We start from the raw sequence: 27146 nt of genomic DNA on the forward strand, positions 1-27146 counted from the left end.
GATGATACAGAATTTATATCATCTATGTTACATTATAGATGATAATAGATAAATGATAAAATGGGCGATAACTAATAAACAAATGAAAGAAAAAATTTTTTTCGATCCTTTTCCCACGAACAGATCGCTGAACGAATTTTGTTTCTTTCCCTGCACGCTCCCGATGTTTTTATATTTAAATTCGGACCGTGTCTATGGTAAATCCTCCCGTATTCGAATAGAATGAATACCATCTCTTGCATTGATAAATAAAAATTCGAGATAATTTCCTGATAAATCGGTACAACGAATGATAAAGATATCATTTTCACAGACTGAAGTAGAAAATGAAATGTTGGCGAACGTTGAAAGACTGATTTAGAAAAGAATCTCGAAGCGCAGAAGAGAATATAACTCTTCATCGGTGTTAAGGAATTGATAAAATTCTTCCAATGGAAAATTAAATGGAATTTAATCAGAATTTCTCACGAAATTGGTAAAATTTATGGATTTTACGGAGAGATTATGTGCATCAGATGCTCGGTGTAATTTCTCATCAGAAGCAGCAAACTGATCCACAAAGGAACAATATTTTTCACCATAGTGTCCTCTATCTATAATTCACAATATTCTAAAATTTTTAAAAATCGATTTGTAATATCACGGTCAATTATTGATTGGATTAACTTAATCCTCTGTAATGGACAAAAGAAAAATGTTATTGATTAATTAATTAATGGTTATTCTATTACTCTTATGATTTATAAATGAATCGTTTGGTATACTGATATATAGAACAGTGAGTCAATACACGTGTAAAATAATATTCACAAAACGTGAATATTCATCTTCCAAGAGTCAACTTGATTAAACTTAATCAAACGAATAAACAATTAATTGAAACGCTTTGTATTATTAATTCGAATATGGGAGGCTCTATTATACAATCAATTAATCAACGATTCAATGACACAAAAATAGAATACAGACGACGACTTTTATACTACTTTTGCAAACATTTGTCCACGTTGCGACGAAGAAATTATGAAAATTTGTGGCAATTAAATCTCCCGAACAAGCACACGATAATTAATTAATGTCTAATTCGTTCGAGGCTTTCGTATCGTAGACTTATTGCACTTGAAACAACAAGCTAATAATAAATTTTTCAAAGAAAATTTCTCCGAAAGTCTCGACTCACTAATTTTATCGCGAAATACGCTGAAGAGCATAATTGAATCATTAACCGCAGATTTGTATCAATTTTTTCTTACTACTGTTATATTAAATTATATAAGGAATAAACATTTTATACAGAAACATTTCGATTAATTAATATAGCAATTTTTAATTAATCCACTAAAGACTGGTCCATTAAAGCAACATTATAAATACGTCAATTTCTTTCAATTTTGTGGAGTTGCAAAATTCAGGTAGAAAGTAGAAATGTTAAGAGAAATTTTTTTATTTAAATTTGTATAAAAATTTGCAAATGAAATGTCGCGACGTTCAATAAAATTTAATATATTTCAATATTTAATTTTTCTCTCCTCCTTCAAACAAAGCATCATGAATGTTAAAATAAATTTATCGATGATATCAATGATAATTTGATAAAATTAAATTACAATAAAATTACCGATTTCGTTGGAAATTGAATAAAAATTAAATTACAATAAAATTATTGATTTCCTTGGAATAATTAGATTAAAATCAAATTACAATAAAATTACTGACTTTTATATTTCGAGAAATTCAAATTGCCACTTTGTTACAATTACTCGCGAATGTCGATTATGTTCGTCATCTCTTAACTTCAGCTGGAATTAATTATTATTTAAAATGTCTCTGTCATCTTAATGTCAACGACGATGAAGAATAATTTCACACGAAATCCACAATTAATCACAGGTCATGCAATTATGCTCTTCGCCGTTTATTTTCGAGACAAATGTCACGCGTTTCACACGACAAATTCACTCGTAGCAATTCTCTCTCAACATCTACGCACAACTTGAGCAATGCTTTACACTTTAGTGAAAAGAAAAGAAAAAAAAAGAAAAAACAAATCGCGAGATTCGACACACGAGTTTCCGTGAACGACAGACTCTGAGTACTTTATACTTGGCATCTCGCTCGTTCAGAAATTATTCGAGAACAAGGGAAAACACTTTGTCTTCTAGATTTCTTCTTCAAGCCTGTTCTGCCTGTTCTTTCGTTAATTTTACCTGTGAAAGAGCTGCCTCGACGTGGGCCGGGCACGACGAAATAATCAAGTCCATCTGAAAAGCAAACAGAACGCAAACGGCCGAGTATTAAAAGGAACGGGAGTTTCTCGAGTGATCGAGCTTCGAAAGATCTTCGCCGGGTCGTTGGTAAGGTTCGTGAATGTCGAAGGATCGTGGATTCTTTCGGACAGAGACGTAGGATCAAGTGAACGTTGACATGAATTTCATTTCTGAGGCCTCGAACGATCCTTGGAATTTTTTTGCTAAAATTGATATGATTCACGGGATAAATTTTCTTTCTCGAGCTTTTGGAATCGAGTCCTTGGAATCTTTTCTCAGGCTGAAGCGAAATTTATAGAGGCGATCCAAGGATCGTGATACAGATAATATATAATAATATATTATCCTTGAATCTCGAATCTCGAACGATCCTTGGAATTTTTCACGAAATCAATTTCTTTTTCCTTTTTTCATTCATTTGTAAATCTCGAATTTTTCATACTTGATTGATAAAATTTACAAAGTCGAGATTTCTTTCAAATAAATTCGATGGAAGTGAAAATGGAGGCTGGTTCAAATCTCGTTTTTGAAATCTTGGACGATGCTGGGAATTTTTGAAGATGACAAAATTTGCGTTTACTTTGGGGATTCTTTTCCAATGGAGGACTGTTATTTTCGTTAAAGTTCGATGAAAATTTTATTTCTGAGACTTTGCACGATACTCCGGATTTTTGATTTTATTGAATTAAGTAATACGTGTGGATATTGGATTCTTTTAATGGGAAAATTAATTTTTCAAGTGCCTAAGTGATCGTTGGAATGTTTTCGTGACCTATGAAAGTAAGAGGATAAGCAATTAATTATAGAATAGAATTTTTCGCACGTAGCACAGAATTTTTTTACACGTTTGCGTGAAAATAGTGAAACAAACGTTTGTTCAAATTTTTAGTTAAACATCGCACAAGGATTAAATCATGAAACAACAAAGAGACACTGATTCTTTTAAAATCAATTCTATGTTCAGGTTATTAGGTAGTATAGTTGCAGAGATCACACGAGACTGTGTTAGTTTTACGATAAAAGGATAAACTGTATAACACGAGATAAACTGAAATTCGAGCTTTGCAATGGCTGGAGACAAGCGCATACGCTGCAGTAAAAATTCAAGAGACGAGTTAAAGAAAATGAAAGAGCAAAGAGCGTGGAATACGATGGAATTGTCGATGAGTTAGAGTGGCGTCGCGTCGGTATGTTGGAAGTTATTTCATGAAACCATAAATTATCTTTCAGTGGATAAACTTCATTCCAAACTCACATATTATGTACATATATGTACATACATTCAGAATAAAATTTTATATAGGTGTTAAAGGTTGTGGTAAATATAATGTATAAATAAATTTCATAGTAAATATAATGTATAAATAAATTTCATAGTAAATAAAATGTATAAATTTTATCATGAAAATATAATAAAATAGATATATAAATATATAAATATAATAAAATAAATATATAAATATATAAATATATAAATATAATAAAATAGATATATAAATATATAAATATAATAAAATAAATATATAAATATATAAATATAATAAAATAAATATATAAATATATAAATATAATAAAATAATTATATAAATATATAAATATAATAAAATAAATATATAAACATAATAAATATATAAATTTTATTATGAAACCATAAATTACGCATCTTCTACTAGAAAATGTCTCTAAATTTGCAAACGAAACACTCAACCGGGTACGATAATTTTACGTATAATAAACTTTTTATAATACGAATACTGAATTTTATTAAATTTATCTGATATAATAAATTTCATAGAAAAGTAAGTGAAATTTTGTAACAATATCCAATTATAAAATATAATATAATCGATTTATCCTATATTTAATTAATAAAAAGAAAATTTATATCGATATTCGATTCTGCAAAATTTATCGCATGATATAAAGCCTACCACACTCACGAATCCGTCGATCGCGTTTATACAGAGCAAATGACAGAAAATACTGGAAAATATATGTACCTACGTATGTCTGTCGCAGTAACGCCGTAACTTTGAAATCTAATTTTATTTCGGAAATTGAACTTTGAACTATTTCTCCAAGCTGGCATTCGTAACAGAAAATTCGGATTATTAAAGTTCTCCTGTCAGAGAACCGACGACTATAGTTCCCCCCACCTCGTTTCAATCCACTGTCTTCGATTCTCGTTCAATAATGAGCAAAAAGCAGACAAAAGCCGCAAAGAACATCGTCGAGATAGTCGAAAGCCTTTTCTTTTTTTCTTTTTGCAAATTTTGCTCCTTAATTTACGGTGAAGAACACAACTGAACCGTGACAACTACAGTCATCAGAATAAAATGAACATCCGTTTTGTTATAAATTACCATCCGTTACAAAAAATGGTGAAGAAGTACAAAAGATACTCTTTTATACATTATGTAGTTCCTGAATTCTATTAGATATGGATTTTATTAAATTCTTAACGATATGAAGTTTTATATAATTCTCGAAAATTTTCTTGTGCGATTGATTGAACGTGGATCTGATTTGTCTTCTTGTGATCGACAATTTTTAAAGTTCCTAGTTTATATATATAATATCTTTATATCGAATTCTTTAAAATAATAAAACACTATATATATATTATATATTAAATAATATTATTTTATAATATTAAAAACATTATAAAATAATATTATAAGATAAAATATAATATAAATTATACTATAAATATAATATAAAATAATATTATAAAAATATAATATAATTTATAATTTAAAAATAATATTATATTATATATTATATATATTATATACTAGTATTATATATTATTATATTAGAGTAATAGTATATAATACTAGTTCTTTATTATACTAATATACTAATTATAATATTATACTAATATAATTAGTATATATTAATAGTTTATTTTATTCTGATATGATATACACAGAACGACTTTTATTAACTGTCAAGTAATATCATGGGACAGTAATTTCTGTCATATTAGAAGAATTTCATTTCATTTTATTCTACACGCTCAAAAATTTAATTTAATTTTATTCTGCTCAAAAATGTAATTTCATTTTATTTGGCATGTTAAATAAAATTTTATTTTATTTAGCATACTCCCGAATAAAATTAAAACTACATAAAACATTCCAAAATTAAGAAATATAACAAATACAAATTTATTGTATAAAAATATTGTGATTATTGGTTCTATCGTGTTCTTCACTCTGCATGATGATTTACGATAAGTCGGGCAAAGCTGGCGAGAACGAAATTCACACTTCAAAAAAGAAACAATAAAAAAGAAGAAAAGAAAAAAAAAAGTTGACTGAACTGTTCAGTTTACCTAGAGGAAATCGTGTTTCTAGCCAGAGTGTTCATCGTGTTTATGCGACATTTCGGACGCTCGTGGACAACGATGTTTGCCAAAAGGTTTATCACGGATGGACTACGAGATGGTTGTCAGCTGAGTTTTGATACTTCGACTCCCGGAACGAGTTTCGTGTCCACCTGAATCACGTGTTTAAACCACGAATTACACCGAGTGAAAAAAAATTTCTTTCTAGGCAAGTCATTAGAATCGAATTACGTCGAGTTTAAATTTTTGTTAAATCTGTAATTTCTTTATTTTCTTAAGCCTCAAGACAATTGAAGTATTTGTTTCTTAAAGGCATTGTTATTTAAAACTAAAAAAAAGGGAAACTGTTAGGTCCAGTTCTTCTGAAATTGAGCATTTCTTTAATTTTTATTAGTTTTAGAAAAAAAGAATACTCTTCGAGGGAAATCGAAATACAAATCAATTGTATTCAGTTTTCTCTTCTACTTCCTATTGAAAAAAAGAGCAAAATGGCAAAAATAACCAGTCTTCCTGGAAGGAGGAAAAAGATCTAGAATTCTTTTTAATTTTTTGTCAAAGTAAGTCACATCACTTGTCAGTTTCGTTAGAAGAAAGTTAAATTAAAAAAATAATCAGGATAAAATGAAAAAATGGTATTTAGCTTTTCTTTTGCTCTTTATTAAAACAGAGTAAGACGCGAGTAAAAAAGGGGACAATTTTGCAGGTATAATTTTACCGTGGGGGAAAAAGAAAATCTACTTTTATTTTTTACTATTTCTTTACTGATCATCTGAAAAAGACACTGTTCCGTTTCATTAGCAAAATGAATATTGTCGAAGGGAAACGTAAAGATTTAATTCTCAAGTTTTCCTAGTATTTCGTAAGAAAGAAATAAATAAAAAGACCGGAAATCTTCGACGATGAAAACTGACTCTAATCTTCCTATCTGTATTCCTATTCCGATTAAAAGGGAACATTAGCTGAGAATTTACAGCTTCGTAATTTTTTATTAAAAGAATGTATTACTTGTTAATTCTACCTTTCAGAAGTGAAAATGTTTCCTTTATTCTTCACGGGAGAAGAAATTCGTTTTCATACGAAAGATAAAAGCTTCAATGAAAACCTGCACTATCACCTTTGTAATATAAAATCACAACTTATAATGTCACAATAATTATTATAATATAACAATTATATTACAATATTTTTACAAACACAATTACTTATTATACATTATATTATGATAATATAAAATTATATAATTCTAATGCAATATGCATGCAAATTATCTCCATAATCTTAAGGAAAGATTGTTCTCTTTTTTTTTTTTTTTACAAAAATACTTATATTTTACCGTAAAATGATAATAATAATAATTTTATGATCTCTGATCATTTTCATGGTTCTGCAAACCGTCTGAATAAATTAGTTCAGCGAATAATAAATAATCAAAATCGGAAAATATCAAATTGGTTTCCGAACCGATTCACTTTTCCATGTCCTTGTGATTCACCGAATTTGTAAAAGCACGAGCCGAGTGTAAAAATTTCCTTTATGCACAAGCACTGGAAAGCTCGTACATTGGATTTCACAAGCTTCTCGAAAGCGGCATGAAAGCACGATGCGTAACCAAGCTACCCCAAAGTGAACAAAATATGATTGAATTACTAATTTTTTCGCGAGGGAAGTTCGGCAACCGGAAAACTGAAAAAAAAAAGTTTCGAAACTCTGCAGAAACGCGACGGCTCGCGAAAGTGTTCGAGTAACATGTTTACTTTTATATTTACAACATTATGTATCGTGTTTAATTGGACTGCAATAAAAAGAATTTTTAAAAAAATTAGCGCTCGAGCATTTACTTATAGAAAGTTTCATGTCCATAGTAAAATATTATTAACTAAAGCTTTATGTTTTACTATATAAGTTGATGTTAGCATGATATACTGTACGTGTTGTGTGAAATTTTCGAAAATTCAATTAAATCGAATCGCAATAAAAGAAGAAAAAAAAAAGTTACACCTGTACAAACATATATACTTCATTTATTACAAAATTCATTGTCAAGAATCAAATTGAAAAGTGAGAAGAAGCAAAAAGTTAGCATTAAATTTGAAACCCTTTGATTCTGCCGAGACACGTAAAAAGTCGAAGATTCGAATTCCAGCGTGCAACATTCCCTACCAAAGCCATTTACGTTTCTCCAAATATTAATTTCCTCGAAATATTCTTTAATTCTCAGATTGACCAGACTTCCCTCGTCCCAATTGACAGAGTGTGGCTCGTTTCATCCCGGATAATATATAATATATAATTCGTAATCGGGGTGTCGATCAAGCGAAACACTTTGACAGAGATGTACAGACCATTCGCGGAACAGAGAATCAACTGGCTGGTGAAACCTGCTTTCGTGCCCCCAGAAATCACGCGGATCAATGCGTGGGCAGTTATAGCGTTTTTTTTTTTCGAAAGGTCCCTACCGCCACAGGGTACGAAACATATTAATCCACAACAATCTGAAATTCAACAGTGACACGTTTTTAAATTTTAAATAGTGATTCGTCTGGCAAACCTGTCGCCTCCGCTGCCGCAGTCAGGGTAGGTAGCAGAAGAGAGAAGAGAAGAAAAGAACACCGGAATGCGCGTGGGTCGCGTAGATTTTCGTCGGGCCTGCATACCTGATACTGGTCGTCCTGGTCTGGCTGAGGCTCGGATGCCTTTTCACAGGTGCTCTGTAACCCCTTCTCGGGCAGCATATCCACCAGCCGCCGCAGGCCGCTGACAGGAAACTCTCCCTAAAGTGCTTCGACATGAATCCGTAAACGATCGGATTTATGCAACTGAAACGAATTCAAAACAAAATTCAACTATTTTCAATTTCGTCCGGAAAACACCAATGACTGACGTAGTTTGGCAAGGTTTGGAACTGAAAATTCTGTAGAAAATGGTAATTGTAAAATTCAAAGAGGAACATATTGGGAAATAAAAAGGAAACAGATTAGTGTGTCATTGTTTCGTACTGTCTGGAAATTGTAGTCAAGTTGTAACGTAGATAAGTTGAATAGTCATTTAGTTAGGGATATATGTTTGGTTACTATATATAGCATTACAATTTTGTTTTTATTGTTATTTTTATTATTAGTTTCACATTCAATTGTTTAATCAATTAAATGTTGATTTTATTAATTTTTTTATTAACTTTCTATCATCATCTATAATTTTATTAACTTTCAAGTGCCATCATTTGACATTGGGAATCACAATAATCTAAACTCTTTGACTCTTTAAACGTATAATGATGGATACATTGTTAATTTGTTGTAATAGTGAGTAATTTTAGTGAGTAAAGGATGAAATTACTGAATTGTGAAATTCTATCATACTAATCCCTATCACGCAGAATAAAGAATAAAAAAAGCAAAGTTCCTACTCTCAAAATTTCACCAACTAGTCTAAATTGCTGAAATGATCTGTAATTCGATAATACAATTTGAGTAACAATTTTGCAATAATAATAACAGATTTAAAATAAATAAACAGATGCGAGAAAGCAATTCACGTTTCTCTATTTATAAATGTGTGTTTTGAAACAAATGTACTCTGCAATAAAAAGTAATTAAAGCGAATTAAAGCTTCTCTTTTACTAATCCATTGAGAGCCAAGTCACTGTTTACTATAATATTACAAATATTTTTGCAAATACTTTAAATTTCGTGGAATTGTAAAATCTGGCAAAAATAGTGACAAACGAGAGTAACGAGAACAAAACAATTCGTTAAAATGATTGAAAATAAAACGATCAAGGTTAAAGCGACGTTTCTATAACAAATAACCGTCTTAAACTGAACAAATGAATACCAATAAGAGAAACAATCGGAGGTGCAAAGAGAAACGAACGTTTCCACGTTGAAAGAGGAAAGAATAATCGCGTGCCCTCGAATAATTTGCAGAATATAAATTTTTCGCTGCTGATTCCTCGTCGTTCAAACAATGAAAAAAACGCGTAACAAATGATAATTGTCCCCTGGTATTAATGTCGACAGGATTGGCAATTCCCTCGCGGCACGGTTTATTACGCAAGCGAGTTATTATTATGTTAACGAAGGGTTACTACGACTCGAGGACAACGAATCGCGTCTGGGTTGTGACCATTAACATCTAAAATGGGAAAATCGATAACATCTCGAAAGTGCTTCCCTTGCGGAGGGGCGACGATTCCATAGAAATTAATTAAACACATTTTTTGCAGTTACACCGCAGAGAACACTCGTAGCAATTTTTTTTTGGAAAAACATGTGGAATTAAATTACAGAGACAGAATGAACGAATAGCATTTCGGAAAGCAATTATTGACGAATAATTTCTTTAATTTACGATACTGTTTTGTACTCTGTGAATATATTAATTATGATACATTTGACTGTATTACTGTGTCATTATAAATTTGTATTCATTATGGTGTATAATATAATATATAAATATATTATATTTATCATTGTGTTACATTCATTTAATATTGTGTTGTTAGAGACTAATTTTAACGTAATTAAAAGGTATAAAATTTGTTTCAAATCGGTATAAATATGCGTTATTATTGTTATCATAATGCACTTGATTGAGTTATTGTAAATTTGCACATTACTATAATACATTAATATTATATTATTTGTTATTATTATCCAACGTAATATAATATAATATAATATTATTATTAAATAATAAATATAATATAATATTATAGATAATAATAATATTAATATTATTATCTAATTACAATATAATATAATATTATAATATATTATAATATAATATTACAGATAATAATAATATTAATATTATTATTATCTAATTAACATAGCATAATATAACAATCTAATATAATATAATTTATATTGAAGAACACAAAATTTTTAAACTACTACAAATGTCATATTATTGTAAACAAGTTTTACTTGGTACGATCGTGAATAAAGAGTCTAAACTATAAGTAGTCTGCACTCATCCGACTACCCTTTGACTACTCTTTCAATGTTAAACAAACTCTGTCATGTTCAAAGCTAATCACACGCTCGTCTGACGACGTAAACAATTTCTACGTTTCGCGAACGACGAACGAAGGGCAAACGCGTTTCAATCAGCCGCGAAACTCTCTCCTGCCGATCTATCTTCCTCTTTTCACCCGCGATCGTTAATTCCAGCAACGAAATTAAACAAAACAGGTAAGGAGTTTAAGTTAGCCGAGTCGCGTTAAGTTGTTTTCTCTAGGAGTTTAATGAATGCAAGAGTGACGCACCGGCGTCTGATAAAGTGGACGGTCTATCAACATACCTGTTAAAGTATGCCATCAGCTGAAACGCTGTGTTGAGGTGTTTGTACGTGCCGACTTTTACTCGTGGTAAGTAGCCATAGGATGTGAGCATGTTGTCCACGAGGATTGGACCCCAGCAAATAACAAACAGCACGACCACCGCAACCAACATCTTCACCACCTGTCAAACAACGTTATTATATTATTCAACAAAGTTTGAAAGACTTCTTTTCTTTATTTAATTCATTGACAGTGTACGCTAAATGTACATATGCTGAGAAGTTTCGCACACTTTCTGTCTGTTGAAGAAGAACCAATTATTATTTTTGTACGCGTTTTTGTTAGAGTAACACGAATGCTGTGATTATTAAGATAAGTGTGTTGTAGTTAAGAATATTGCGATTTATTTATATTTATTTACAGGTCATTATGTTTATTCTAGGTAAAATTCAATTCTTTATATTGAATAAATGGCATCAAATGTTTTCTTTTTCTTATATAAATTTTGTTTTCTTTTTTTAATATAAATTTTCAAAATAAAGAATAGATAAGAAGTAATTTACTAGGAAATAATTAAGTAACTATGAAAGTATCTAAACTAATGTGCTAGAAAGTACAAATTAAGTACTAAGTTACTTCTGAATATAATATTTATTCTTTATTTGTCAAACATCTTTATTGTCATCGTTTCTTCGTGGAATTCAAAAGATAAGGCAACCCTCTGGGATGGAAGCAGTAAATTTCTAATTACAAGTATATTGTGCAATTATAAGAATATTACAATAATATTTTTAAATACTATCGTATGTAAATAGACTGCAGATTTTATGCAGATTCATGTATTTGAGAATATATATAACAAAAAAGGAAACCTCGATGAAAAATTGTTCTGTAAAATTTTATATTTGCCCATATCATTCAATTTTGCATGTGTCAAGTAAAAATTCGCAATCTAATCGTGAATAAAATATTTATTTATTTAAGGAAATCATTATTTGCTCTGAAATTCTAACATGCTCTATCTTAAATGATAGTGCAGTTCAAATATGTGTAATATCATATTTTACTTTATACTTCAAATCTCATCATATGTATTTATAATTTAGATAATTATTAAAGAAACAATTATTTTCCAATAATTTAAATAATTATCCAAAAAACATATTGAAAATTATTTTCCAACTCGCTCGTTTTGAATTTTTCTTTTTTACTACATCGTCAAATGGTTGTCTCTCGAAGTACCAAGTAAAATATAAATTTATTATCAGAGGGACATCGAAGTGAAATGTACGTGTGAATTATTTACTTCAAGCACAGTCCAGTAATCCAAATCTACGTGCATTTACAAGTTTCAAATATTCAAAGAAAATCGAGGATTTTGCACACTTTATGGACATTTATTTATTCATCGCCGATCTATTGAAATAAATTCTGAAAGTTCAGATGGATTAATATTAAAATATACAAATGAATGTAATAAAATGTAAATGCGTTCTTCTTGTTATTATAATCGTACTCAAAATACAAGCTTTGTGATAACTGTACAGAGATTTTCGTGAATCGCTTATTAAATTTACTTGTAACATTCTTTTGAACAAATGCAAGAAACATTATCAATATTTTAGAAACGATCTAATTTTAATTGGACAAATTAATCAAGATGTTCGGAATTCTTTTTTCTTTGCTTTAAATATTTGATAAATACACGTAGATTTTTACGATTGATTGTGCATGCATCGTAAAAAATCATTCAGTAAATCTATAAAACTTCTATGAAATATTTGGAATGTCTATTTTGAATATTCCGATAATTTATATGATAATAAAGATATTCATTGAGAGCAAACGTTTCATTTTGTCTTCTCCGATTAATTTATATTTTTATTTATTTTCCACTAGGGAAACTGTGAAAGAAAATTTCAAAAATTTGATTAACAACTCCTCTCATCAAAGTAAAACGTATGTTTTTTTATAATTGTACGAAATTTCAAGAAATTACATTTATAATATTGATCCCTTTACGACGTCACAACCCGGTTTGTGACATTTCGTTTGAAGCACGAATGATCTACGAATATAACTCGGTACGATGTTTTACTACCTCTCAAACATTACCAAGATTCGAAGTAGATTAGATGTTACAGACTCGTAACTGTCGTAACTTCCGTCTCGAGTAGCAATTCAATTAGGTGAGTCTCGTAATTGAATTGCTCAGATCGACCGCATAAATTCAAAAATACAAAGAGATTTTCGCAGTTATTACTTTTACAGAATCTACAAGTTCTTTGGTACATTTGCAAACGAAATTGCAAGAATATCTATAGAATATTTATTCTGGCCTAATGTTATTATTGTCATTATCAAAATATTCGTATCCAATACAATGTATTTTAAACAAAAGCATCATTTTTTTAATTAATATCTACTGTCCTATTAATGTAGTTGCTTCACTTGATAAAATATTCGTAATTGCACGTTTACTCGAAATAAACTCGATAAGATAGACGTTTGTCTTCTGAGGAACAAATTACATCGTAATCTCTTCATCGGAACGTTTCACAATCAAACTGTTAAAGATCAAAGATCGTAGAATCACGAGAGAAATAACTTCTATTTCCTTCTCCGCTAGTGTTTCATCGAGTTACGATTTGAAACGAGTTCGTCTTTTCAAAAAAGTTACAAGTTCGTCCTACTTTCGGGTCTTTTTAGTCAGCACTTAAGACAATCGGAGATTGGCACTTAGCTGAATCCAATCCTTCTACTTTCGTCGGGATAATTAATTCAATCGACCGCGACTATTTTAAACGTATAACAATCCAGCGATATAAATAAATTACTTCTCTTCTTATGATGATCAATTATCTGATCTCTTTTGCAAAAAGAAAAAGAAGTGAATTATTAGGATCATCCGGAATTTTCAATGATTGATATATTTTTGTGGTGAAAGGTACGAATGAAACTTAATTACAAGTTTGCACAGACACAAACATGCATCAATTAATAATTAATATATTATTAAATAATAAATAGCAATATGTTATCGTTATATTAATAATATTTTAATTATTTAATATTACGCTGTTAGTCTTTCTTATCGGAGAATTATTGTGCATATATAATAAGCGGGCAACTAATTAAAAAATTTCATTTGGATTCATAAAAATGTTACGCAAAGATGCAAAAATGCATACGATGTTCAAGAGTAAACTATTCGAAATACAATAGTTAATAATATATATTTAATATGCGAAACGTTCTGCTTGGATGTTATTTTTTAAAGTAAATTTTTAAGAAAATATAAAATAATGTGCAATGTCAGTAATTATAATAATATAAAATAATATAAAAATAATTATGATAATATAAAATATAAAATACAGAGCCTTTTAATCAAATTTGTTATGAAATTGAGACTTTTAGAATTTTACCAACAATAAAAGCATGTAAGAAGTAATTGAAAATTGAAAATGATATCAATTCAGTAGTTAAAAGTTATAAAAATAATGTTAACGAACTGTAGGTTAGAAAATTCTTTCACAATTTTGGAATTTTGCAATTTCACTTCAAATAATCATCACGTGACCGACACAATTTATTTGTAGAATTTTTGCACGTTCATTTATAGAATTTCAATATTAAAGAACGATGCTTAATTTAATGGTCAGGATATTTCCTCAATAAATAATATTAAATAAATATGAAATGACATCAATTAATTTGTCTATATCGATAACAGGGTATCCTCTTGATATTTCGATCCAAGAAAGAAATTGTTGCATTTAGAGAAAGAAGAGGCGAGAAGCGGGGCCATTATCACAAACGTGACGCTTCTTTTATTCCGATTTGGCACGAGAACGCTACTTAAAATGCACAATAATTACCATTTGAATCCGGGCAGTTTGCGTAAGCAAATTATCTGTTACGAAACGCGAACGGAGAGAGTATCGGATCTTTTCCAAGTTCCAAACTGCACAAACTTCTATTTGAAAGAGCAGCGAAAATACTTCTGATTCGATTTAACGATATCACAGATCTCTCAGATTGGCTCTCGAAACTTTCTGTTTTATCATTCCTTGTTTCCGGCCATAGTCAAGCGTACTCGCGAATGTGTTTTCAGTTTTACCTGCAATTTGCCTCGCAGTGGAGCTTGAATTTGGCGGTAAACGTTCATAGTTATTGAGATCTTGTAATAAATTCACTATCACTTCACGACTTCTGTTCAACTGCTAACTATCAACTCATTTCAACATCGCGTGTGTTTTAGCTGAAATCTTAATCTCTCCAGCAAATTTTACAAATTTATTCACGCGTTACGTTGATTAGCTGCTAGCACTTAACCGACTGTGTTTCACGCGAATGTTACGTTCTCGATGGTTGAGGCTATGACTGAGGATATTCAGACTTGTTCGACCTTGTCTTCGGCCTCGAGGCTATGGATGCTATTTACGTTTTCGTTTCCGTACCTATTTGGGAAAGCTTCGGTAATAACGTTCAACGTACTACCCATATACATCCACGCCGAATATTCCAAGAACACCGAATTCCAAGAATCCATTTTCTCTGGTTTACGATACATAAAATAACGTAAGAAAATGTAGAGTTTCCTTTTTTTTTTTCGTCCCAAATAAAACTTGTTTATTGATTTCTTTCGTTCATTTATGTTTCTCTGAATTATATTTCTCTGTATTTTCTATAATTATATTATATTATTATAGTGATATACTATATTATATAATGTAATTGTATTTTCTGTATCATATTGTGTCAATATTTTCTATAACTAGTTTTTCTATAATTGTATATTATTTTCTATAATTTTTATTCAATTAGTAATTGTATATTATTTTCTACCATTTTTATAATAAATGTAATTTATTTTTATAATAAATGTAATACATATAACAATACAATATAGCATAGTATAAGTATATAAATAACATACTATCATTATACTATGTTACTTTAGACATTTTATAAATTTTTGTACACTGCACAATTTGCATACTGAATAACTTTGTCATTTTCTAATATTTCTTGACTTTGAAAGAAATGAAAATCACGTTTATATATCTTGAAAAAATGGAATCATTCATTTCATTTTCAATTATTATTCATGTAAACGAAAATTCTACTATTTTGATCGTATCACGCTGATAGTTTCAAAAGATAGCTTCGGACTTTTTTAGTTTTTCTTATTTGAAGTTCCGAAAGTATAAAATGTTGTCTCGAAACAATTTATCAGAATCCTGGACAGGAAATGAACTCGCGGGTGGATCGTGTAATACAAAAGAGCCTAGAGGCGTGGAAGAAATAGAGACATCCGAGTTCAATTTTTTTGTTTGCGCATATCGTACGTGAAATGTTCTATTTTTGAACTCTACAAACAGGAATTGAGGTTAAAAAAAAATCCTCCTTTATTAGTTTTATCTGTTCTATCTCTTCATTCTATTCTACAAGTCGTTAATTTTTGTATACTGGATCAAAATGAGTACACAGTTACTTGCTGGAAATTGACTATTAATATATGACTATTAATAGTATACTATATAATATTATAATATTCTATATTATAGTATTCTATATTATTAAACTATTATAGTATTCTATATTATTAAACTATTATAGTATAGTATTATAGTATTCTATATTATAGTATTATAGTATTATAGTATTATAGTATTATAGTATAATAGTATAGTATTATAGTATTCTATATTATTAGACTATTATAGTATTCTATATTATTATCTCCATATTTTACAATTCTTTATCTTCCCCTATTCAATTTTCTATTCTCCAATCTTATAAAACTTGTATAGTAATAATTTCCATGATTTCAAACATAATTGTTGAGAAACTCATAAGATGATCCAATATATTAATTTAGAGATATATACTGTGCGTAGCACATTAGCTGAAAGGCTATTTTAATTCTAACATTAACTAATAATGACGAATAACAATAACTAATATCAAATAATGAATAGCAATAAATACTGTGTTGTGTTAGGTTAGATTATAAATATACATCAAAAGCCATTCTAATCTCTAATGTAAAGAATATAAATTTAAGGAATCAACAAAAATTGTCATTTAACATTCGACGAATTCCCATTTACATTCTCAAATAAATCAACCAAATTTTTCAGTCAAATGCAGACTATTTGAAAACTATTTGAAAACGTTTCTGCAAATTCAGCACTCAGTTACAGATTCTACAAACCTGTCTTATCGTTCGAGATTCCTCTTCAGTCTGATCATCTTGTCTCTGAACGCGACGATTATTTCGTATGCTCTGTCTCTGGGTCATTGGTATGGATTCTGTATCGATGTTGGTCGGATTCAGCCTGCAACATTCAAAAAGAGAGAGAAAAAGAAAATGGAATTTTGAGTGTGGTGGAATAAAAGTACAAATAGTTTTTATTCTACTATAAAACTTCCTTCTTCGAATAGCTTTACTAAAAGAATCCTTTTTACTAAAAAGTTGCCCAAAAGGTTTATTAAAACGTTTACTTAAACATTGTTATTTATTTACAAATGCAATGTTCTCCAAGACGGCTACTATCTGATGGATTTGTTCCTTTACGAAATCAAACATCACAGGCACAATAAATGACAAATAATAGTCTATTATAATTAATTTTACTTCATGTTTCCGACAGTGCAATTTCTTCGGAGACAAATAATGCAACGAGTACGAGGGAGAAGAAAAAATGGAAAAATAAGTTTCTTTTCAAATTCTTTATCATATTTATTATCATGTCTCCTCATTCAAGAACTAAAAAGGAACAAAATCTTTCGAAATAAGCAGATGAAGCTTCCATTAAAATCGAAGGTTATAGAGAAAACTGACTTAAAAAAATTGGATATTTTTCTTTTTCTTTCAATTATCTACGGAAATTAGAAAGTAAGAACAAAATTACTGGAATTTACTTATTTTTTCAAAGGGAAGCTTCTTTCTTAAAAAAAAAAAAATAAATAAATAAATAAAACCATGAAAAATACGAGAAATACCTAAATATCTTATCAAGAAATAATAATTCGCATCTTAAACTTACTTATTTCTGAAATTATATACAAACTATATACAAATATATACAAATTATATACAATTATATACAAATTATATACAATTATATACAAATGGTAAATGTTGTTGTATTAATAATAGCGTGCGGATTTCATTAATTTAAACGAAACTTCAGTTATACAGTTTTCCACAGTGTTTTAAATTTTTTTTATAATAATTGGTAACTATCATGTTTTAGATGGAAGTATTCAATATTGTTGATTTCAACAACTGGCATCATTGGATATTCAAAGGCATGAAAATTTATGTTTACAATTTCAGATTGTTTGATTTGATTCGACTTTATTGCTGATTTCTGTTAGAGTGAATACGAAGTAAATCACTTAAGTTTTTGTAACGTAATGGATATAAATTACTCCATGATACCACGTTAACAAGAGCTAACAGTTGAGAGACTGATAAATTGTATTAGGGCAGTTACTGAGGAAGAGGAATTGGAAGAAATTGCAATGTGAAAGAGGAAAGAATACAATATTGAGACACTATTTCCTATTTTCTTTTTACAAAATTAAGTCACAAAGTATAATAAATGGTAAATAGTAATATAGGTTCTATTTATTATACAGATGAAATGTGAAAGCTAATTGATTGAAATCTTCAAATTTAAGTTCATGTAAGAAAATCACACGAATATTTTGATTATAGATCAAAATTTCATATTTTTATCATGAATTTCTCCTTCTTTCAACTAATTATAATAACGACAAAAGAGGACTTAATGGTACTACACAAAATCAAACTTTAATAAAACTATATTTCACATATACCAATATAACGTTTCGTCAGACTTTATTGCTATTCATTAAAATAATAGCGAAATAATTTTGTGATACGTTGCAATTAATTGAAATAAATTGATACAGATATAATTAATATAAATATTAATACATTACGGATTATAAATTATAATAAATCGCTTCGTAATTTACCAACTGCAATTTAACGCAATCTAAAATCCGCGGTCTTGCATCAAAAGAGAGATTAACAATTAACGAAATTTCTCGGAATACAGTTCTGCAAACTGAAGGATTAAAACATTAAATTTTACTACGTGTTTCCGTAATCGTTCTTCTCGAAAAAGAAAAGAAAGAAAGATTTAAAGAAGATAAATTTCTCGAAAAGAGATAGCAATAAAGCTCGTATAATGAAACGGTGGACTCTCCAACAGAGAGTAAAATTATATTTTAATGTACAGGTTTCCACGTGGAGGTCTTCCACGTGGTTTTAATGAACGTAACAAACAACGATGGCCCAAAACGTTTCAATCGATAAGATAATCCGAATTGCGGATTACGCTCGACAGAATCCACTAACAATTAAACTTTTCGATAGGTGAAATGCTGGCAATCCCTGGCAACGAAACACTGGGATTATTTCACACAAAACTTTCTGGAAAAAAAAATATTGCCGTGAAAACTGTTTCCAACTTCAATCGCGGTTGGCCAATTTATTGGATTTGGTCGTAAAGCTATTTCAACTAAAATGAAAATGTACTTCAACATCCTCTGGATCATTATATCCAGTCTCGTCTTTTTCTCTCTTTATTTATGAAAGTTTTAATAAAATTTGGTGGTAATCAAAACTATTTTACTACGTTCAACTTTAAAATATCTTTTTGATACTTTGAATAAACGAAATTTTATTATATATCGCGATAAACGTGAATTTTCACGACGAGATTCAGAATTTCAAAATGAAAATTATGTAAGTTATGATGATTTGACACGTGTAACAATAAGATTTTGTATTATACAAATACTATATATATATATATATAAAAGCTATAACCAAGTTATAAAACGAAGTTTTACTTTCCAAATATATTTTCCAAGGCGTAATATTTGTCAACTTCAATTTAAAAAGTAGATACACTACTTTGCATTTGCCTTCGAGAAAATATCTGACAACTGTAACTGACGTGTATACTAGTTTGCTTTTATACATTCAACTGGTAAATCGATGCGTCCATGAACCACGTAAGACAACAATTTCAACTCTCAGATATTATTAATAATTATACACAGTCTAAATTTCAAATGTTTAAAACAGAGAAAAAAAGATTTTGGACATTTCATAAGTTTTAAATAATTTTTTAATCAGAATTAAATTATTTCTTTAGTATTGTATATTACAAAATGTAATTATATAGTTGCAGAAGTAATTATAATTTTTTCCTTAGATTTAATTATGTTTTCAGTGGAAATTAATACAAATATAAGAGACATTTTTTTCAAAATCTGTAGAACTAATATGTATGTATGTATGAGTTAATGCCTATAAAATGTCTTAAATCCTTATTTTCTCTTAAACTGAATTTTGAAATTTATAATATAGTTAATATTAATATTTATGTAAAATTAATATAATTTTGAAATATAGTCAATGTAAAGTCAAACTGAAAAGAGTATTAAATAAAAATAATGATAAATATTAAACGATATTGCAAAAGAGAAAATGAAATAGAGAAAATTGAATAATCAGACAGAAACAGAATCAATAAATTTCATGGGAAATTACAATTTTCATTCACACTCGCGCATGTATTTCTGTCTGAGCTTGAATTCTCAGGCTCACAGCAAAGTTAACGTTTTAGTAGAATATAGAATAGAATATAGAATTGCAATAGAATTAATACTTGCATCTCTCTCAGATTGAACTTTCAGATTTATAACTGAAATTGATCATTTTTATTCGCACTTTCAGGCTGAGTCTTCAGGTTTTATTAATAAACAAGTTCATAATAGAAATAATAATAAACGAGTTTCTATGACGGATATATGCAAACGTTGTCATGTGATCGATAATTAATACGTCCGACTTTTCAATTGGGAAAAAAACAGGAATATCAAAGACTTTGTTTATTAATGATACGCGCGGTTAATTGTGCAAACATTTCAATATGCAGAGCTCTACATATTTATCCAATTTTTACGATTATTCTGACGATTATACAACGCTCCAACGAATTATACTTAAGCTGTTCTGCGCTGTAACGTAAGCTTTAATGTAATTCTAACTCTTTTATACGTAATGATGTAATTACGTATAAAAGTCTCAATAATGAATGAAAAATACGATAGAAAGCGAGGCGATCTGGATATGTTTTTAACATGTAATGAAGAGAGAATAAGCAAGAGGAAATTAAACAAATTCCAAAGCAAATATTATACTAGTTGACAAAACCCGTGATTCTGCAGAGAAATTACTTGCGTTATTTTTAAAAAAGTTTGGTTATTGCTTCGAATTGGATTTCACTTATGCATTGCGAAAAATGTAATAATAAATGTGTCATCATCGGCAACGGGTTTCATTATCAACGAATATTTCCCCGATATTCTGATCCGCCATCATCGCTGAAACACGTCCATCAAAACGATATTGTCGAAAATTACATTCCGCAGAGAACTTGGAGGAACTTTCTTTTATTAAAATCGAGCAGATTTTCCTTTTTTTTTCTTTTATCAAATAAAATAAATGTACTATGAATTTTTTAATATGCAAAAATAGAGACTAGAGAATTAATTCTTTGAATATATTATACATAAATAATAACAGTATAACAAATAAACGATAAATAAATATTAATAATAAACTAACCAAGAGTTACGGTATATTGAATAAACATACCTATATCAAAGGGTACATATTGTTCGTTTAAAATATATGTAATATGTAAATAATTGTCCAAAGCACTTATTACAATATTTAATAAATGTTATTATTTGGGTTTAACCATAAAAATATAAAAATGCATAAAAAAATCTGCAGTCCAATGAAAAATTTCCAAGTTTCTATTTTTAACCTTCATAGTGCATATTTTTCTTTTTGGAACGCCGCAAATTTGCAGTGTCCGTTTAAAGGTTGACTTCTAATTTCTTACCAGAATATCTCCTTGGAAAGAGGATGATAATGGAAAACTTACGTTCGCCGAGATGTCATCTGATATCGACGTTTCATAACTCGCCAAATCTCCCAGCAAATGGCGGTATAACAATACGCCATCACGGTCAAGGGCAGCACCAGCACCAAGACCAGCATGTAAACCTCGTGGGCGCGCCATAAGAGTCCAGATTCTGAATCGCGCACGCACCAGTAAGCAATTACCCTCATTCCAACCTCTTTGTGCGTCTGAAAAAGAATTTCACATGCAGTTTTACTCTAAAACTCTAAAGCTTTTTTTTTATTAAAATTAGACTACATCGCTGGACGAGTTTTTAATTTTAATAGAGAGATAATCATGTAGAAAGTTAATATTTGCATTTATTACTTATTATTAGAATTATTATCATTATATTCTTTGAACATTTATATTTATTATTTATTACTATTGTTATTATTATTAAGTAATCCGTAGTTATTGTTAATTTCATTTTAATAAAATATCCTTTTTTTTATGAACATTTATTATTTATTACTATTGTTATTATTATTAAGTAGTTATTGTTAATTTCATTTTAATAAAATATTCTTTTTTTTTATGAATCACGTGTCCATAATTAAATAATTAATATTGCCAGTCGACTTTACAGAGCAAAATGTTCGTTTGTATGTTGTAAACTAAATTAATCGAACGATATCAGTTAATTAAATACGTAACTATGTAAATAACATTGTTCTCTGTAAATAGCTGTAATAATTGCAATGTAACATTACAATTATATAATGTATTATACACTGACAATAATTTTTCAACAATGAGTTTCAATAAAATAATTTTGCGGTATTTGTTTACCAAACAGAGATTCGACTTATTGAGATGAAACAGAAATAATGTAAATAAATCAGAAAGAACGAAGTGTAGCAACTTTTTAATAGAAAACGTGCGTCGAAGTGAGAAAATACATCGAACTCCCTTTCTAGCGAGAAATATTTTATTTAAAGGAAACAATCGTTCAGACTCGGTCCGAAAATCACAAACGGATGACATACATTTTCGCGAAAAGACATTTATTAAACTATTCGAAATACGTTGAGAAGCGACGATAGAATCATCCACGATCATAGCATCCCCCTTTTTTTATAGCCACACTCGCACCATTTGCTTTACGAGACAGATGCAAACCACGCGTTGTCCCATGTTTCATTAATTCTATAGCCCTTTTGTTCTTCTAACAGCTTTTTCATACGGAAACCAAAAAAAAAAAAGCTTCATTACGAAACTTTTCATCGCGGATTTTCTGGTACAGCATTAGAATTATCCGACTGTCGAAACGACCAATTCGTAGCATTTGCAACGATGCATTTTCGCAAAATGGACAAATGGATTTTGTTTCCTTTCTGTGAGTTTTATATTTCTTTTTTTTTTTTTTCGAGACATATAAAAAAATTTGTCGACTTTTTAAATTGTTTCCTTCAATTATTCCATTAATCTGATCATTTTAAAATCTTACGGTTTTGATTGCCTCTTTTATTTCATTTTTAAAATCTTATAATTTTAATTGCTCGCCAGGTTGATACTTTTAAAATTTTTATAATTTTTCATAAGGTGTGCCTTGCTATTTAACTGTAATTAATAAATAATGAAGTTTACAATTTTCATTATTTGTAGGAATTTTCTCTACATTAAACATATATTTATAGTAAATTTATAATAAATTTCTTCTTCTCGAATATAGTTATAATTGTGCCAATATCAAACTTTAAAAAAAATAATGTTTCATAACTTGACGTCAAAGGAATCCGTGAATTGCATCACCTCGGGCAACGATCATGCTATATTCGACATATCTGCACTAATCAGCAATTTTAGTAAATAAAGCATCGAAAATTGGAATTGTAAAAAAAATTGCTTTCTAGAACCTTTTTTTTTTTTGAGGTGGAAAAGGATTGGTAATAAATTAACTAATGATTTTGTGAAAAGATCAAATTTTCGAGCTCCTCGATTTTCCGCGGGTTATGAAGACTTTAATCGAGGCGCGAAATTTTGAAAGACAAAGAAACAAACTCAACATTGACTTGACTTATATTATTCTCTGCTTCAGCAATCTCAATCCTCAAATAGTATCACGGGGTCATGGATTATATGAATTATAATAAATTTCTCACGTTTCAAAACACATTTAAATTGTTTCGTTTTATTTAGTAGCTTTTTTCCGGTAGAAATTAATAATAAAATTCAATCAAACAAATCAAAATTGGAACATGAATTTTTATGGCATCGTATATGCAATGATACCAACTGAGGTTAAAATCTCCTAAAATGTCCCGAATTAAACGAATGTTTTGCAGTTTGAATGATATTGGGGAAAAAGAAAGAGAAAATATTGAAATTTGGTAGAAGTTAGGGGAATGAAAGTGTAACACTTGCCTGCGTGAAAATCATGGGAATACCAAGGAGGAATGACACCACCCAAGTTGTAATTACTATTTTGCGAGCCTGACTTATCGTGCACGTGTACTGCGCCCGCATTGGATGAACTATAGCGTAATACCTGAAACAAAAACAAAATTTTCATTAATTTGGCAATGTTCAACAATTAGTGCAATGTAAAACAATCGTAATGGCTTCAGTTTCGTGAATTCACGCTAACGAAATAAAAATTATCCGCATTTTAATGTACCTAAATTTTTGACTGGTTACTGAGATAAACAATATAAAAATAAAGATAAAAATAATTCGATTACTGAGACGAAAAGTAATATTATAATTTATAATAATATAATATATATAATATAATATAATATATAATATATAATATATTATAATATAATTTATAATAATATAATATAATATATTATATATTTATAATAAATTCGTATTTTCGGCTTTAGTAATCTTAAAAACCAAAGAATCTCATTCTCAATCGAATATTTTGCAGCATTATATTATTATATTATTACACTTCAACCAAATCTATGAAAATATCCTCTTCGATGAATTCATCTTATTTACATGGCAGTCTAACATGATTTGTATTAAATTTTTCAATTCCAGTGAGATATGTATATCCCAGAAAAGATATATATTAAATTTTATTTGAAATTGAAATAAATATAAAATCTTACTATATTATTGCAACGTTGGTCAAGAACATTTTCAAAAAAAACATTTTCACTAAAGTATGTATTTCAATCATACAATATTTGTTTGTTATATCTTCTTTCAGTCCCAGACAAACACACGTGTCTGAGATAAATTTTAAAACGAATTTTCCTTTAATTTGTGTGTAGAATACTTCAGTGAAAATTCTAATGTTTGACGTCTTTAATAGCATTCTTAATAAACAATTTCCGCGTAAAAATACATATAATACAATCTTGTTTTATATCTTTTCATGTCTATAATTTTTGACATCTAACATTTTCGCAGTGAAAACTCTATTTTGCAGTATTTGCTTTGAACAATTGATAAAACAATGATCCGCAAGCGGATTTTCTTTTCAAAGCGTCTTTGAAACAGAAAGTCGAAATGAAAGTCCACAATTGAAAGTAAAAGAGAGAAATAGAACCGAAAGTGTTACATAGAGAAATGAAATACTAATTGCGACGAAGAGAAGCGCTTTTCACGAGGCAAAGGACAATAATTCTCGTTCGAACGATATTCGATACACGCTACGATTTTTAATACCGTGGCTTTTTTTTAAACGAGAGAACAAGAGACGACACGAGAGAAACGATTACGCATAATAAGGGCAGACTATAAAGCAGGGAAACGATGCGAGAAATCATGATGAACGCTTTGTTTTATGGTTACGGTTATTTCTCTCCGACACTCTTTTACCGTCGCTTCGTTTTTTCCCGGTGTCCTTATTTCCCTTGCCTCGACGCCTGCACAATTAAGCGAAGAGGATCGTAAAGATCGATTAATCGGCTCGACATTTCCAAATCTTCAATCGATCTGCTTGTCGCTAATTAAACCTAAGAACGAAAAAAATAATAACCATCCCAGAAATTTGAATGAAAAGAAACTGAAAAGTATCTATGATCGCTTTTTTTTTAAAGAAAATTTTTTGAAAAGACCGCACGATGAGCAAAATCGAACATTTCGATTACAAATAATGATTGCAAATGACAAAAAGTGTTTTCCATTGTCAGCAGCCATTATCGACGAATTCTATTTCCAACAGTCGCTTTGAACGATTTGATAATAGTTATCGACGAGATGAATTTATTTCAGTTACTCGTAACTGGATTGCAGATTTTCATGGCTTTACAAAAAGTTTGGAAGTGCAAAAATGCACAGAATGTAAAAAAAAATATATATATATCGTCTGTGCGATAATTCATAGAGAAAACAATTTTCTGTTTAGCTCCACTTTTCTAAATTCCACTTACAAAAATATGAATTTGTAAATTAAAAAAAAAAAAACTCGCATTTGTAACAGTTATCGGTGAGGAAAATTTTGTCTTCTCCTCAATTATGGTTATTGGCAATGAAAACATTTTTCGGGCATTTATATTCGTTGTTTATAATCAAAAGCTTTTTAAAAGAGATAATTCTACGATTCTTTTTTCATTCTGGTTATAATAATTATGGTCCCTGGGCTAAACGATGAATTAACATTAAAACAGTTGATTTTTAATAGGCATCAAAATATTCTACGTATAAATGATGACAATAAAAAAAAAAGAATTATAAAAGATTCTATTTCTGTCTCAACGAAAGTGAATATTAATTTTGATAAAAATACCCGTATCTTTCGAGCAATTTTAATGAAATTACATATAATGCACGTAACATGACAAAATTTATAAAATGTGTTATAAAAGGACAGTGTTTTAAAATAATATTTTATATAAAACAACTTTCTATGGAGGCTCTATTTTTTATTTCATCGTGTTCTAAAAAATATGAATCTCCATGAAAATTCACAGTCCAATAATTACGAACGAGGGAAATTTCAATTGTCATTTCAATTGTCCCATAACAATTATCGATAAGAGAAATTCTATTTTCGGTTGTCATCAACGAGGGAAGTTTATTTCGGTTGTTCGTAATGGTCCAGTGACGTCAATATTCAATATTTAAATAATAAAAACTGTTAAATTGCATGTGTGTATTTTGCAACACAACTATTAACAAATACAGACTCTTTATTGCACTGTATATTTTGTGTTTTATATTTGTATATATATTATATACTACTATATATATTGTGTTTGTATAATTGTATATATACTATTATATATATTGTGTTTGTATAATTGTATTTACTT

At 29.1% G+C, this 27146-nt stretch overlaps 1 protein-coding gene across 5 annotated transcripts in view; it reads right to left on the bottom strand.

The window, feature by feature from the left end:
• Window positions 1-1681: 1681 nt before the first annotated feature.
• The window catches only part of LOC122528824 (QRFP-like peptide receptor), a 106645-nt gene continuing 81180 nt past the window's right edge, over window positions 1682-27146 (bottom strand). Inside the window, exons 5-11 of one of the 5 annotated variants that reach the window (XR_006306673.1) lie at window positions 24298-24421; window positions 21913-22118; window positions 17124-17247; window positions 10921-11081; window positions 8271-8432; window positions 5605-5768; window positions 1682-2261 (exon numbers count right to left, since the gene is read on the bottom strand). Coding sequence is in view for 3 of the 5 variants with exons in the window: in XM_043654356.1 (XP_043510291.1) it covers window positions 8186-8432; window positions 10921-11081; window positions 17124-17247; window positions 21913-22118; window positions 24298-24421 (862 nt within the window). In the remaining 2 variants the exon portion in view is untranslated. The other 4 variants (XR_006306674.1, XM_043654359.1, XM_043654358.1 and 1 more) reach the window with 4 other exon arrangements.

Source organism: Frieseomelitta varia, unplaced genomic scaffold (genome assembly GCF_011392965.1).
Source record: "Frieseomelitta varia isolate USP_RPSP 00005682 unplaced genomic scaffold, Fvar_1.2 scaffold_263, whole genome shotgun sequence".
Lineage (NCBI taxonomy): Eukaryota > Metazoa > Arthropoda > Insecta > Hymenoptera > Apidae > Frieseomelitta > Frieseomelitta varia.